Raw genomic sequence first — 15499 nt, 5'->3', positions numbered from 1 at the left:
AAAAAACTACAAAGACACACAGTAGTTCCTTATTAAAGAATTCGGCAGCAGACCTGAACACTAAAACGATCACTATCAAATTCTTTATTGTGTGAAACAGCCATTAGGTGTCCAACAAATACAGTAGGTAATCCCAGGGATGGGGCAAGAACGACCAATTAGAACTTCCTGGTACAGCCTCAAATATGAACCTTATTATCAAATACCAGAAGTTTTTTTTTTCCCCCGTTGTTGCAATGCTTACACAAACCAGGGGAAACATATTTATAGAGAATTTGTAATGAAGTGTCTTCGTGGTTTTAAAAGTTAATGCATTCAGTACATTTTAAATTGCAATTGCACGTCAGTTTTTTTTTTCTAGCATTCCTACTAGACAAGTTAATTCTCCTTTGCAAAAATAAATGTTGATGCTGATCGTACATGACAGACAGCAAGAGCTTTTCGCATATTTGAAACTGCTCACTTTACTGTTGCGAGACTAGCAATTAGTGCCAAAGCCAAAAAAGAAGTTCCGGAACAACCGAGCCGGAACGCAGTACACATCACATTCCGCACTCCCTTTCAAATCTCGTGTAGAATGACACATGTACAGACTCTGATTAGGAGATGGAGAGGGGGACAGCAGAAAGCAGCACTACCTGGCACTTGAGGTCTCTGGTACTGCGAGGCATCACAAGCTTAAGCAGGTGTAATGTGAAACACGACCAGACAGGATGTCAATGTAGATTAGTATTCAGAGTAGCACTGACTATATATATATATATATATATATATATATATATATATATATATATATATATATATATATATATATATATTACACACAAGTGCCACAAAAAGCCACAAGCCAGTGACGTTTAGATTCAATGGACTAGTTTAAACATTTACATACGGTTCTCACAAACAGCGTACACAAATTAATTTCTAAATTTTACCATCTAAGCTTACCCGCACAGATGTAAAAACAATATCAGCGAAAATGTGTTAGTTTGGAAACTTTTTTTTTTTCCCCCCTTGATCCCTGCATCAGTGACAAAGACAAGTGAATCCCCTGGTGTACTGCATGAACAGCTGCATTATTCTGGAAGACGCAGGCATTCCAGAAATGCTTAACCACAGGCTTGCGGTCGCTCCCAGGAAATCCTCCTCTTTTTAGAAAAAGGACAACTGTGCTGGATGACCAGCGAATTACGCATACCCCCAATTTCATCTCCGCCTCCTGTTTCTGATCCATCACTCAAATCACACCTGTCCTCGCCTTGTTTTAGAATCCCCCGGAATCCAGGATAAATACATAACAGCTGGAACTATCAATGGTCGATAATGCTGCTTGCGCAACAGTATACATAACATGTGCACATATTGTATTCCAATGTTACAAGAACAGATTTTAAAAAGAGCCCATTTCTCAGAGATCAGTCTTACTGAATCTTGCTTTTACTATTCTTACATTAAAACAAAACCAGAACAGCTGTCCAAAACCACCATTAACTAAGCACAATTATAGAGCCTCATAATAAAATGTCAGAATGCACTTAAGCTATACAATTCTAAAAGCTCTTCAATACAGCCATGGCACATACAGTCGATATGATTAACCAATGGCCCTGGATTGCATCAACCACCTATGGGAATCCCGGGATTATCCCTAAACAGGTTTATCCTAAATAAGTGTGCTGTATGCTCCAATAAAATTCTGGCAGGGTATAGGTTTATCAAATTAACCCCTACTAACTTTACAAAATAAAAACATTTTCATTCTCATACTGGAAATAAAAAGGTACGCCACAATAGATTAGTTCACTGGTCTGCTGTTTTATATGCAGTGATCTGCATTTTTTACATTCCTAGACAGATTTACAGGTATGGAGAGTTAAATTAATACAAAAGGTGTATATGGAATATCTGAGTATATTAAACATGCGCACAGTATTTTAAATATAAAAATATATTTTTTTAAAAAAAATCAAGTTCAAATTTAAAAAAATACTAAAATTCGCACTGTTTTAAAAGCCAAATTATTATAATAATTAGTGTTTAAAAAGGGCCCAGTTTCACTGCATCATTCCCATTCCTAAAGCATGAGGAGATTAGAAAAATACCTTTCCATTGTATCTGCATTTCCACAAATCCAGAGAATCCGCACTTATTTCCTAGCAAAGCCCAGAGGGACTGGATTTCAGTTACATTAACAGGGTCTTTGTTTACTCTCTTATCTTCCATAAACAGCTGGGATTCACAGCATGGCAGCGTAACCAGTTCCCACTGGAAACTCCGTAGTGGAGTTTTCATACAGGTCTCCAGGACCCAGTAAGAGGCTGAAAAGCAGCTCGACAGGCTGCAAGGCAAAGTCAAATCTCCAGTACGAAGCATCAGAGACCATCCCCACACAAGTGCAATTAGACATCACATTCAGATGCAGGCACTGTGTCTGATTTTATAGCAAAACATGAGTTATAAAATCCCAGTCTTCACCCTGAGCTTTACATTGTACAGCTGGCTGCAAGTCTAATGAAAAAAGTAGCAAAACCACACAGAATTTGAGTTGCCTTCCAAATACTTTACCAACCCGGCCCAAACAATACAGCTTACATCATAAAATTCCTCAATGTTTTTTATTTTTATTGCCAGACTTGCACCTATGTTGCTGTGTACAGTACAGTATTTCTTCTAGACTGTGCCACAAATAAACTGCTAAGATTAATGTTAGTTTTGTTTTACTGAAAGTGTGTAAAACAGGGCAGCTTTACTCAGCATAAAAACTACCTTTAAGGGCAGGACTGAGTCACTATTTATATTCAGGTGTCAAAAGTAAGATTTAAAAAATGTTTAAGCAATAAATCAGCACTAATAATAGCTCCCATAACTATTAAAACACTCAACAGTGCTACATTTAGAAATACAGAACCACGTTCAATGACAAATGTTTCGACCAAGTCTTTTTCATAGCAGCTCTGTCTTAAAAGTGCTGCATTATTAGTAACTAGGTCAAAACTATTATTTTTGCAGATATTTTGTATATTTAACATTTGCTTTTGTTTCCCTATTAATTTGCGTTCATAACCTCATGCTGTTGGAGGCAGTACTAGACAAATGTACATCCATGTACGTGTTTACTTTGAGGTACAAAACTGCAGCGTAAACAAACCCCCCTGCAAAATCTATTTTCCTGTTCTTTGCAATCACTCAGACACATCCTAATCCAGCAAGACTGACCTTCAAATCCCAGAGAGACGAGATAATTGAGGCCGACCCCTCAGGGGGCTCATTCTCTTCCTCCCCACCCTTCTTTCCCTGAGGAGTCAGTAAGTGTTCCAGTCTCCAGCGAGCAGCTCCGATAATCCAGACGTTTTACTCTTCTCATTTAATGGATTACTTGAAAAAAATAAATCAACGTGCAGCTGCTTCCATCAGCCCTCCATCCAATCTCCCAGATGACTGTTTGGATCTTATTATTAATTAATCTGGGCAGAATTGCAATACCTCCACCATATCATTCAATTAATCCATTTTTCACTCTGCCCAAATAAAGTTGCATGTAGAGGGAAATTGGAGGCCATTTTTTGTTCTAGTAGCAATTAACCCTGTCCAGTAATACACTGCTCTCCCCATCTAGTTATTATAATATCCCGTGACCTTCACATCTTGTAGTTTATACCGTGGGGGCTTTTAACATGCTTGCAAGGCGAACAAGTGTAAAAGGTTAGGCCAATGTCAGTGTTTCAGGATAGGTCCCATGGCCTGCAAACCAAATGTAAAAATGTAATTCCAATATGGCCATTTCTGACTATCTCATTGTAAATGAATACAACTAGATCTATTATAACTCCAAATAGGTTGCCAAGAGTAGCTCAACTAAAGCAGGAAATCCACTAACATACAGTAGGTTGACTAAAGGCAAATGAGCTGCGAGGCAGATCTGTGGACAATCAAAAGCTCCACAGAGACGGTAATACAAGCCTGGAGGGCAGTCGGGAATTCCTTGATAACATGATATCAGAGATAATGCTCTATCCAAACTACATTTAAGGTGATCAGAGCATTGTAAATCATGAGAGATTATCCTGTCACATTAAATCAAACAGTTCTGGCTGCATCTAAAGCATGATAATACAATATGAACCAACCGTTGGATGAATTTTATTATATTTTTATATATATATATATATATAGAGTGGTGTTTAAAAATAAATAAATGTATATATTTATGTATGTATGTATGTATGTATGTATGTACGTATGTATGTACGTATGTACGCATGTATGTGCCGACACCTCCATTATATCCCTTTCGCCAGCATTTGCATCTCCAGATGGGGATAACAAACAATATGTGGAACCGAGTTGCTGTAGCTTTTCATAATGACCCTTGATGAATCTTGTTCACCCGTTAAAGCAGTCAGTTTTGTTCCAAGCCTGTCAGGATGTCCATAGTCTGTGTTGAGGGGTTGTATGAAAGTCGCGGAAAATGGAAAGGGCCAGATTGAGGGAAAACAGGCGATTACTGAAACCCAGTTACTGTGGAACCATTTAACAACTTCCATGTGCTTGTTACCTGGCAGAAATATACAGCCCCTAGATCTCAGCCTTTCAAAAATCTACCTCGGTTTTAAAATTCTCATTCTAGGTCATTATCTTTTGGATAACAAATTGATTTGCTACGCTATTAAAATTGGGCTCTGCAAATGCACTAGGTTCTAAGTGTATGTGCAAGCAAGAATGTGTCTCAGGCCATATATCAGCAGTTTTATAACCCCATAAAGTTTCTTCTGTAAGTGGTTTGATGCTAAGACTGTTCAAGGTATCTGCATTAATCTCCCTCAAGATTTACCACAACAAAACTACTAAGCACCTTAGTGCTGGCATTCAACTCAGTTTATTAGCTGCTTGCTGCTGCTGAAGGTGCTACATTAAGGTTCAAGGCATTTTAAGACATGCCCTAGTAATTCTAACTGCACTTTGCCTTCAAAGCGCTGCCAACCACAATTAGGCAAAAATACAATTCAAGGATATTCCTGGTGTAGGATATCACAACAGACAAATCGTTTGTTTGACTAGGTGTATTTTTACAACAGCACAGAGAGGAATATTAAATGTGCACCAACATGGTGAAAGGGAATCTGCATGCTGTAGCGTTTGACTAATCTTACTTTTAGATAGTGATGCTATTTTGTTTCATTTCTTAAATGTTTAAACTTTAGGATAAAAAGCCTCCATCACTTTATTTAATAAATCTTTACAACATGTTAATAAGACATGCATGTACAGAATTGAAATTATTATTATTATTATTATTATTATTATTATTATTATAGCGCCTTTCACACCTAAGGAGTCTCAAGGCGCTGTACAAACAAAAAGAAAAACCATTACAAAAAACACAAAAAATCTATACATAAATACAATAGGTAAATAGAGATAAAATTGATCATCATAAAACTACAGTATATTATAACAAACAGTGCAGACTGCAGTACAGTCAAAAAGTTAAAATAATAATAATAATAATAATAATAATAATAATAATAATAATAATAATAATAATAAAGTGGAGAAGTGTGTCTTAAAAGGTATTTTTAAATTTGGCTACTGTTGTGGATTCTCTAATGAAAGCTGGTATTGAGTTCCAAAGAAAAGGAGCAACACAGCTAAAACTACACCTCAGAGCAGAACACGTTTTGGAAGCATGCATTTTAACGGTCCAGAGTTAGAGGATCTAAGCTGCCTCCCAGGGATGCAAGGGCTGAGAAGGTCCATTAAATAACTAGGACCCTGACCGTACAAAGCCTTGTAGGTCAACAATAATATTTTAAAATAAACACAGGAAATTAATCTGGAAAAGGTTAGATTGAATCTGAAATAGATTACTGTATATGTTTTACTACGCAAGGGCTAACCCCTATATCTGGCCTCCTTATTTTCAATATCAGGTAAACGCTGAGGCAAAATTTTAACCATTTAACATTTGGTCATTTTTAGATATATGTATAATTTCAAATACAATATTTCTAAATGTATGCTGGATGTCTAAATCCCTATATTTTTTTCTGAAAAAATATAGGGATTACAGTATCTAAGACTCAGAGGCCAACAAGAACATTAGTACATTTCTATTTAAATAAAATTATGCCAGGAAGTCAAAATATAGCTAAATATGTTGTTTACAAATGTGAAGTTTGTTTACAAATCATACTAGTCAGTTTCAGGTGCTCCAAACTGCTGAAGCTTGCAGCCGTTTTTACAGTTTAATTTTCAGCACCTCCACCGATCCACTACCCTATCAGTAAGTTATATTCTTTTATAAAGTTTCAGTCTGACATTACATGCATTTCACTCTCAAACAAGACTCTCAATCAGTTTTTTTTTTTATTATTTTGCTTGCTGTGCTGCTGATTAATCCAATGACAACCAGACAAATCGGATTACTTGGTCCTGGATCCAGCATTCTGAAGGAAGGCTTCAATTAAGTTTCTGGAGTGAAGTACTTGCTGGCAGGGTGCTGATGTTTACAGCTCAATATGTGTGCTTAGAAGGCATTCAAAATTGGCTGTAGTATATATATATTTTTGCAAGGAGACATCAAATGGTTTAGATGTGTCATCTAAACCCAGCGGGTGACAATTCTAAAACTTTGAGAAAGGCAAGTTGTGTTCAATCAAGTCAAATTACATTCCTCCCCGCCCACTCCCCCACTTTCTTGGACAAGTTTCAGTGCTGTTAATCAGGCCTTCCAGATTCCATTTTTTAAATTGTTTTAAGTGGGTAATCCAAACAACCACACAGGTGTAACAAAACCACAACATGTTCCAAGTTAGTTTTGACCCAGACACCATCATTTCATTTGTTTGTTCTGATGCAGAACTTGAAAGTGCAAAATGCATGCTTCTTGAAACCAGTTCAGCTAGTTACAGTGTAATAAAAATCACAGTACCTGAAAGGTTACAAATATTTGCATGAAAATCTGAGTTATCAAATTATTAAATCAGAAATGTCTATAGCAGGTGTACGATAACGGTTTGGTAAAGACTGGTGAAGAAAAGGTAGTTATTGTGTTCACCATTAACCCTTTACTTCCCTGGTTATGTTCCCATACCTATTTAATGCCGATTTTCAAATATAGTGGACACTGAGCAGCAAGTGGTTAAGAGTGAGACATACTTCAAAATCTGGTTATCCACACAGGATAAACATTAGTTGTAAGCCTATTCTGTTTGTCTATGTGGCTCATTTTCTATGTTACTGACACATGAAACTAACCATGTAAAGGATATACCTAAACAAATTCTCAATTATTAAATGCTGGAAACAGCCAATTTATAAAAATAATGCTAAGTGTCAGTGCAAGTAATAAAACACCATACAAGGAGTCTCCTGGCTATTTTAAATCCAATACTAAGCCAAGGCACTAATAGCCAGGGTGTGCTGTTGACTAGAATTAAGGATCTGTTATTCATAATGAGCTTGTTAGCACAATAATAGAGAGGTGTTATTACAGCCAAGAGTCTCAACTTCATGCAAATATTAAATAGCAGCATTTATAAAAACGCAAGAACATTTAGGTGTTGGAATCAAAAGGCAATTGAAGAGGATTGTGAAACTTGAAAATAAACAGTTGTTTTTAAGCAGTAGACTGGACACAAAGGGCATTAAATCAGCAATTACAGACCAGTTTAAGGTCAGAGCCCAAGGGGAAAGAAGAGGACTTTGTATCAAATCAGTAATTACTACCTGGTGCTTACCAGTCGAGTGTCACTTCACATGAATTACTAGGGGCTATATGCTTTGACACAGAATGCAAAAACTACAGCCTTGCTGTGTTTTCTGTAGCGAGATTACAGAATTACAATTGTAGTTGCTTTGTCATTGTACGGTAGTTTCAGCATTGTTATTAACAGTTGGCACATTTATTTTACAACTGACATCATGTGTGCCATGAATCATGATAATCGACATTAAGCAAAGATGTGCCCGTGTTCCAGTTGACATGAAAAGTAATATTTAAATAATTCATAATATAATACAGTAATTGTGAATATAATATTTTAGTTCACTTAAAGAAACGCATTCAATAAAGAAAGTGTATAAAAGGGAGAGTTAAGAGAGATCAACTTAGGACAGCTTCTTTATCAGGCTTGGATCTCCAAAATGTTAATTACCCGCATCCACAACAATCTTCTTGGGTAGTGGCAGAATTCCAGCAGGGCACATGTTTCAACCTAGCTTGTCTACTAGCAGGGACCTAGAATTCTTCAATCTGCTCAGAAGGCAGAATCTACTTGAGCAAAACAGCACCCGTCTCAAAAAAAATTGCTAAGATTGGAGAATAAATCTTTCAACTCCGCTACTGGTGCTGGAAAATACTCAGTCAGGACTGTGTGAATATTAATCTTTATTCTAGCATGGTATTACTGAGAGCGCAGTCTTGCCAGAATTGAAAATCTTATTTATGGTACCGCTGGCCCATGTTATTTAAAAGGAAAAAAACAGCATCAATCCCTTTATCAGTGTGAGGTTTGTCAAGGGGAAAATGCATTTCATGCTTGACTAGTCCAATATCTGGCTGACCTTCTTCCAATGACCAGATTAGAAAGAGAAATGTTTCTCCTGTAAAGTGTGACATGGATATCCTCGATATTGACCACACAGGATCAGTAAGCAGCCAGCTAAAGCCCTGGCCAAGGACTTGAGAAATGAGACAGACAGCTTTCGGCACACCTCTGATTAAGTTTCAAAAAGCCATGCCGGGCCTGGTTAAAAATAAAGCAAGACGAGGTCTGATGGAAAGGAAGTGGGGTTTATTTTTTAAACATAGCACCCAATTCAAAGCCCGGGGCTAAATGAATGTGAAGCCCGCAGCAAGTCAGCACCAGTGCAATACCTGCTTAGAACAGGGCTGCATGGAGAAAGGAGGAAGCTTCAACCTAACAAAGGCTTTCTATTGGAAGCGAATATGTAATCTCCCACATGCAGTGACCCAAAAAAACAACTCCCTGCTCCTCTTCAAAAAAACGGCTATTTAGTCTTGCTGATAGGCGCGGAACTTCCGAGCCCCAGTTTTGCCACAAGCACAAGCAGTACTGCGTGGGCGCTCCTGAAGGCACACTTATCATGAAGACTGCTAATCTTGGAGTACCCTTAGAATCTACATTACACATGAACACTTATGCAAAACTTGTTTATTCACTAGTATTGTACTGGCAATGGTGTTTTTATTGATGTAAAATGTGCACCAGTTGTGTTCCTATATTACAGCATATCAGGTACCGCTTGATTTTAAAATCCTCTTCCTTCCAGTTTTGTTTCAATAATTGTACAAGACGAGGGAAAATTAACTACAGGATTATTTGAGCTAATTGTTCCAGTATATTGTTCATGATTGATCTCAGCTGTAGATAAAGTTAATCCTGCATTCTTTGTTGCTCACAAGCACTGTTTTCCAGTTATCTAGGGCACAAGTTTACAAGGGAATCAAGTAGCAAGTCTCATTTGCTTCAATGTAGCAGTGTTCTTCTTGGTGATCCTTTACTACCACAGTAAAGGCTACAGGTACTCACGTCTGGGTATTCTTTCACAGGCACAAAGAGTTTTTCTTGTACATGGACAACAGGTCCCAGCGGGTCAGGCAGCTCCAGAGGATGCTTCTCTACAAGGCCGCTCGCTGTGTCATTGTACATGTCTTTCCTTACTCTGTTGATTTCTGCAAACAGAAAGAGAAAGCAGGTTAATAAATGCTGCAAGGGGTCGGCAGTCCACTAAAAAAATTGGAACTGTAGGTCACCAATTCAACAAAACAGGCTTTATTCACTACCTTGAGACTGAAGTGTTTGGCGCTTTATTATTTCTGGATTCTTCTCAGTTACTATTTTGGTTTATTAATGCATCGGTTATTTTAAAATCTGGTTTAAATACAAATAAAAGTATGTTTGAATACGTTTTTTTGAAATCCAAATGAACAATGATTTGGGTAACTGATCCTTAGCCCTCAAAGACCAGATTAACAACAAACTTGGACTATGTTGACCATATCACTTTTTTCTTTTTTTTTTCCAAAAAAACACATTGTTATGAAAATGCTAGATAAAATCAAGTGTCACCTTAAGACTGCTGACATCCAGCATAAAAGAATGATACATTTCAGGTTGATCAGGTTACACTGACCCATAAATGAAACAATCTTACAAATATGTGAAACTTGTTTTCATCTTGTAAAACGTACTAAGACATTTTAATAACACACGCTGCGCCTGTGCAAACATTACTACTGACCACATTACCAATAGACAGGAGCTTTTTTATACAAGGTACAGAAATGTGCTGCATACTAGAGCAGACGCAGTATCACTCATGGTCACACTAACTGTAGAAATACTGAGGAAGCAGAAGATGTTGCTTCCAGTGAGAATGCCTGGGACAAAGTGTATAGTGTCTGTAATGTCATCAGGATGAATCATTAGTATCTGACTGCAAGAGAGATGTGTCGCAGCTTCTATTAGTACAGCAAGCTTTCTTTTAAAGCCTTAATGGATTCATCAAGTGGATTAATGCTTTCAGCAGTGAAGATGCAAGGCAGGTGGGATTCATGGGGAACCACACCTGGTAGTTGGCACAAGGGGTACAGTTTGCACCCACTAAGCCTGCAAACCAAACAGGAAACATGACTGGCATACAATGCTGGCGTCAATCCTGAGATCAGATCGCAAAAAAAAAAAAAAAAAAAAAGGTCGCAAAAAAGTAGAGTACATTGAAAATATCCCCAAAAAATAATAAATTTATGAAACCTGAATATTCTATATTGTTTTTGTCTAAATTGAGTGACACAGTTTATGGCAAATGATGTTATTTTGTACATAAAATCTAGGCTTGGAGCCAGATTGGTAATGAAGACAGATGCCAAATGCAGTCTAGTGCATTAGTCAGTCTCCAGGAAAGTTGCAACAGATGCATTGCTTAAAGCCCAAATTAAGCTTCAAAAGATTATAATAATACTACCAGCCAGGACAAGAGAATATAAAGCTGTCACAACCCCATCTTTACAATCAGTTGGCAAAAGATGATTTAGATGATAATGTAATGTCTGGAGTTTCTATAAAGAACAGGTAAATTATGCGCTGGAGTTTCTACTGTGTAATCTTCATTCAGTAATACAATACATGTAACAAACATCTGTCTTAAAGTCCTCCTGCAGAATGCTTTTTTTTTCTGAAATGCCACATTAGCATAAAAAGGCCACTCAAGAAAATCTGCAGAGACACCCACCATATGACAGCCTCCAATTTGTTTCCCCCCCAAGCTGCGAGTTTACAGCTAGTCTTCTTAAATGCTTGGCTTACCAAAAACTTACCCCCTGCATTCCTCTCTTTCAAATCATTTGTCTTTGTCTTCGCTAGCAAATGTAGCTTTCAAAAAGGACACCATTGCTTATAATGCGTTAAAATCATCCAAGCAAAACATGGAGGACAAGCCTGGCTCTACACTGCCTTCCCAATACCAGAAATGAAAAGGGAGCTGGATTCTGGAAAGTGACATTTATATCAGTGTTGGCAATTTTTTAGATTTTTTGTTTTTTTTAAAATCAGATATTGTTTTTTAATTTAAATTGATTTTTTCCCCTTTTTTTGTAGTACCGTAGTTGTAGCTCTACAGTACCTCTAAACTGTAAATTTAAGGATGTTGGAAATGGTGGTTTGTGAATAGTTACATACCGAACTAAATTAAAATTACTCAATCTTAAATAAAGCACATTTTTATCATTGTGGCATCCTCTAAATGTGAATTACAAGAATTTAGCGATGGAGTACACCAGAGAAAATTCCCCCTCACTCATCCCAGTCATTCTTTTCTTTCTTTGATTTCCCCTTTCTGTGTCAGTCCAAACACATGCAGTTGTTACTTAGGACTACTTTGCTTTTTATAGTGTGTTCAATTGTTATAGTTCCTGATGATTGCACCACTAAATATATGCGCTGTGATCAAAATACTGGTCATAAGAGTTCTAGTTTAGACAGTAAGAGTTTACAATGTTTGTGTTAACAAAAGGTTTTTAAAATATACTTTTCATGTCTTTTCCTTGAGAAACTATATAAAATAGGTAGTAAATGAAAAAATGATTCAAATTCAATGATTTAAAAAAAAAAAGAAAAGTGATTTAAAATCATGATTTAAAATCGACTTGATTTAAAATCAGCCAACCCTGATTTTTGCGCAACCGGAACAGAATGAGAGCAAGGGAAGGTGATCAGACACCCCACTGTACTGCTGCAGTAAGCCATAATGCTTTCTTGTTACTGATGCAATCACTAATGGAGGTGCACAACAGAAATAAATCAACTCCTTCCGTCCTAGTGCCAGATTCTGTCTTCATGCAAGGTGTATGGAGAAGACTCCACATTTCGGGAAGGGGGTTGGCTTTTTACAGAGCTAGCTTTACTAAGAGAAACCATTCAAGAGGACCACTAAGAGTTTACTTGATTAGACAGAGTTAATCGCCACCGTGCACACCCACACACAAACACCCAATAGTCCAATTATAAAATGGTTCAATCCCAATCCTAAATGGAAACAAGAAAATGGCATTAGGATTGCTTGTCCCGTTTCCTTGGCTAACAGTGCAAGAAGATTAGGAAACAGTTACCAGGGCATACAGGAAGTCAGGGGGCAGGGATCTACTGTAGCAGATGTCATATCCTGCCATCAGAAACCAGTTTAAGAAAGAAACATGTTCAGACAAATTCCAGAAAATGGCACAGACAAATCCTGATTCCTCCCTTCCCTTTGGCATCCAATAATCAAAGCTTCCACACATTACTCACTACATTCTGCCTTGGTTACACTGCACTTAGAAACCACAACACAACAGTGGCTGTTACGCAAGGACTGCTTGCTAACTGTATAGTAACCGTGATTGTAAAAGCTGTGCGTGTTTCTGTGTCTGGCAGGACAGAGACACAGAAACAAAACCTAGAATCCTCTTAAAAGCTGAATGTGAACATCTAAATCAGTGAGCCTCTGCAGGGGCGGACAAATCGGTAGCCCGGGCACCCAGGACTCCCAAAAATGGGGTCCGGACTACCGAACTGTAATGTTCCAAAGCCCGCGGGACTACCGAACTGTAATGTTCCAAAGCCTGCGGGACTACCGGCCGCTTCTAAAGATTTTTTTTTTCTTAAGCAGTTACTTCAAAGATCTTCTACATAGAAGATCTTTGGTTACTTTGTACAGACAGCCTGATAAACCAGCTCAGTTTACTTCGCGTTTAGTACAGGTCTACTGTAAACCAATCAGAGTGGGGAACACCGTACCCTCAGTGGCTATCACAGTGTTACAGAGGTGCAGGGACACTGCAGCTCAAGCACAGTAGAAAGTTAATAAAAGGTGCCTTATTTAATTTTTTTTATTTCCAACTGAACAATTACCTAATGGTACTGTGAGGGAGCCCCCTCGCACGGAAATGTCTTTATAAAGTGTGCAATGCATTTGTACTACTTTAAAATGTATACCCTGACATTATTGTTGTTTTTTTCTGAACCTTACAATTGTATCAGTCTACATTTTTTTTGTTTGTTTGCTTTAAATGGTGTGTAGCATTACATGGAAATCTATCTACTGAAAAATGTGGGCTACCAAGATTTATGGTGGGCTACCATAGTTTACCTTTTGGTAGCCCATCGGTCTACCGCACATAGTAGTGATTTGTCCACCCCTGCTCTGAATTAGTTGCTCCTCTCCCAATATGAAAATGCAGTTGATGTGCATACATTTCAGTTGACTACATTAGTGCATTTATTTTGTTATTAAACTATGGGATAAAACGAAGGTTAAAGACATTATTTTTAACTGTTAGCTCAGTATACAACATGCCCATTAAAAACGAGAAGTCATCATAAGAGGTTCTAATGGTGAAGTCTGTTTAAGTAAATTATATTGTTTACAAAGTGATCCTGGGGTACAGACAGCACATTGACCCAAGCACTCTACACGACTATCAATTGCAAAAAAAACACAATCACAGTTCAGTGGGGAATTCTTACCTGTGGTTTGTGACTGTACTGTACAGCAAGTGGCCTCAGAGAAGTAGTTCACATCAAACATCCATCACACAATCTGGCCGAATTAGTTGACTCTGGTTAACAAAGGCCTAGGGCTGAAGTACTGTACAGCAGAGTTTTGTTTGATAGCTCACTTAATGGTTTCAGGCATTAATGTACTTTAGAAATAGGTGTATGGGGCAAAGCTAGCATACTTAACCCTTAAAATACCCTTAAACTATTGAGAGTTCAATCACTGTTTATGCTGAAGCAACTGCTGCAGTTCAAAAGGAGGTTACCCTTTCAAGTGCTTGACAGCAAGTACACACCTATACTGTACCTGTGGGCTTTTTGCTAACAATTAGAACATTTTGATTACTTGGTAAATGCAACCTTGATATTTCAGCAGCCTATTATCAGCAAATTCTATGCAAAGAAGGGGCAGACAACAACAAAAACAAAATCAGACCATCAGTAGTAAATCATGAAATTAGTTCATACCAGTAGTGGAGTAGTGGTTAGGGCTTTGGACCCTTGACCGGAGGGTTGTGGGTTCAATCCCCGGTGAGGACACTGCTGCTGTACCCTTGAGCAAGGTACTTTACCTAGATTGCTCCAGTTAAAACCCAACTGTATAAATGGGTAATTGTATGTAACAATAATGTGATATCTTGTAACAATTGTAAGTCGCCCTGGATAAGGGCGTCTGCTAAGAAAAAATAATAATAATAAATACCTCTTGCCTTTTCCAGTAAAATGAGTTCTACTTTCAGCCTTGCAACAACACATTTGTGGTGAAATGCCCCATCCGCAACACACAAATACTTCCAGATAGACACAAAGCTGGAACCACATGCAGAAACAAACTGAATCAGAGACGCAAATGACAGCACTGCAGGTAATTTAGACTTTTCCTTTTAAACCAGTCTAGGAGACGATTAATTTAGACTCCATAACCCACCGCTCCATCTAAATGCCATAGAGCACTTCTCTTTATTGCTTCCCTTCCACAGCCTGTATCTTCGAGGGAAGCTGCTACCTACGAGGAACTGCACTCACTTTATTAACCACCACTTTCTCCTTAACATTAATGGATTCCGTTCAAGCAGGCTCATTCACTTAAATTATATAGTTCTGGCACACTTATTTAATTGGGTTTCTGACTGGGCCAATTTCCATACACCGGTGAGTGTTACTCTGGTCTCAGAACGGGCTTCCAGAAACATGCTTTTGGTTCACTGCACACTGACGGACCTCTGCCCTAACAGCAGAGACAAATCCATGCAGGAGATACTGCTGTAAGGTATGAAAGATAGGAGCAAATTGAATGTGGACTTCCTCCAAAAACACAACACAGTGCAGTAAGACAAGCAGAGGCTTATTTGTGTTTGTCTAAATCCAACTGACATTTAGAATTTATAACAGCGAGTTTCACAAACCCTGATTAGCAATTGTCAATGTAAACCAATTAGAGC

The 15499-nt window shown here is 37.9% G+C and overlaps 1 protein-coding gene across 4 annotated transcripts in view; it reads right to left on the bottom strand.

The window, feature by feature from the left end:
* Positions 1-15499, bottom strand: part of LOC117413581 (protein quaking-A) — a 53928-nt gene that overhangs the window by 27041 nt on the left and 11388 nt on the right. For all 4 annotated transcript variants that reach the window (XM_034022765.3, XM_034022768.3, XM_034022764.3 and 1 more), the window contains exon 2: positions 9555-9697. In XM_034022765.3, the coding sequence (XP_033878656.3) occupies positions 9555-9697 (143 nt within the window). The remainder of the gene's footprint in view (positions 1-9554; positions 9698-15499) is intronic.

The sequence above is a fragment of the Acipenser ruthenus genome, chromosome 25 (genome assembly GCF_902713425.1).
Source record: "Acipenser ruthenus chromosome 25, fAciRut3.2 maternal haplotype, whole genome shotgun sequence".
Classification (NCBI taxonomy): Eukaryota; Metazoa; Chordata; class Actinopteri; order Acipenseriformes; family Acipenseridae; genus Acipenser; species Acipenser ruthenus.
Note: the sequence above shows the minus strand (reverse complement) of the source record. Positions and strands in the feature narration are given on the sequence as shown.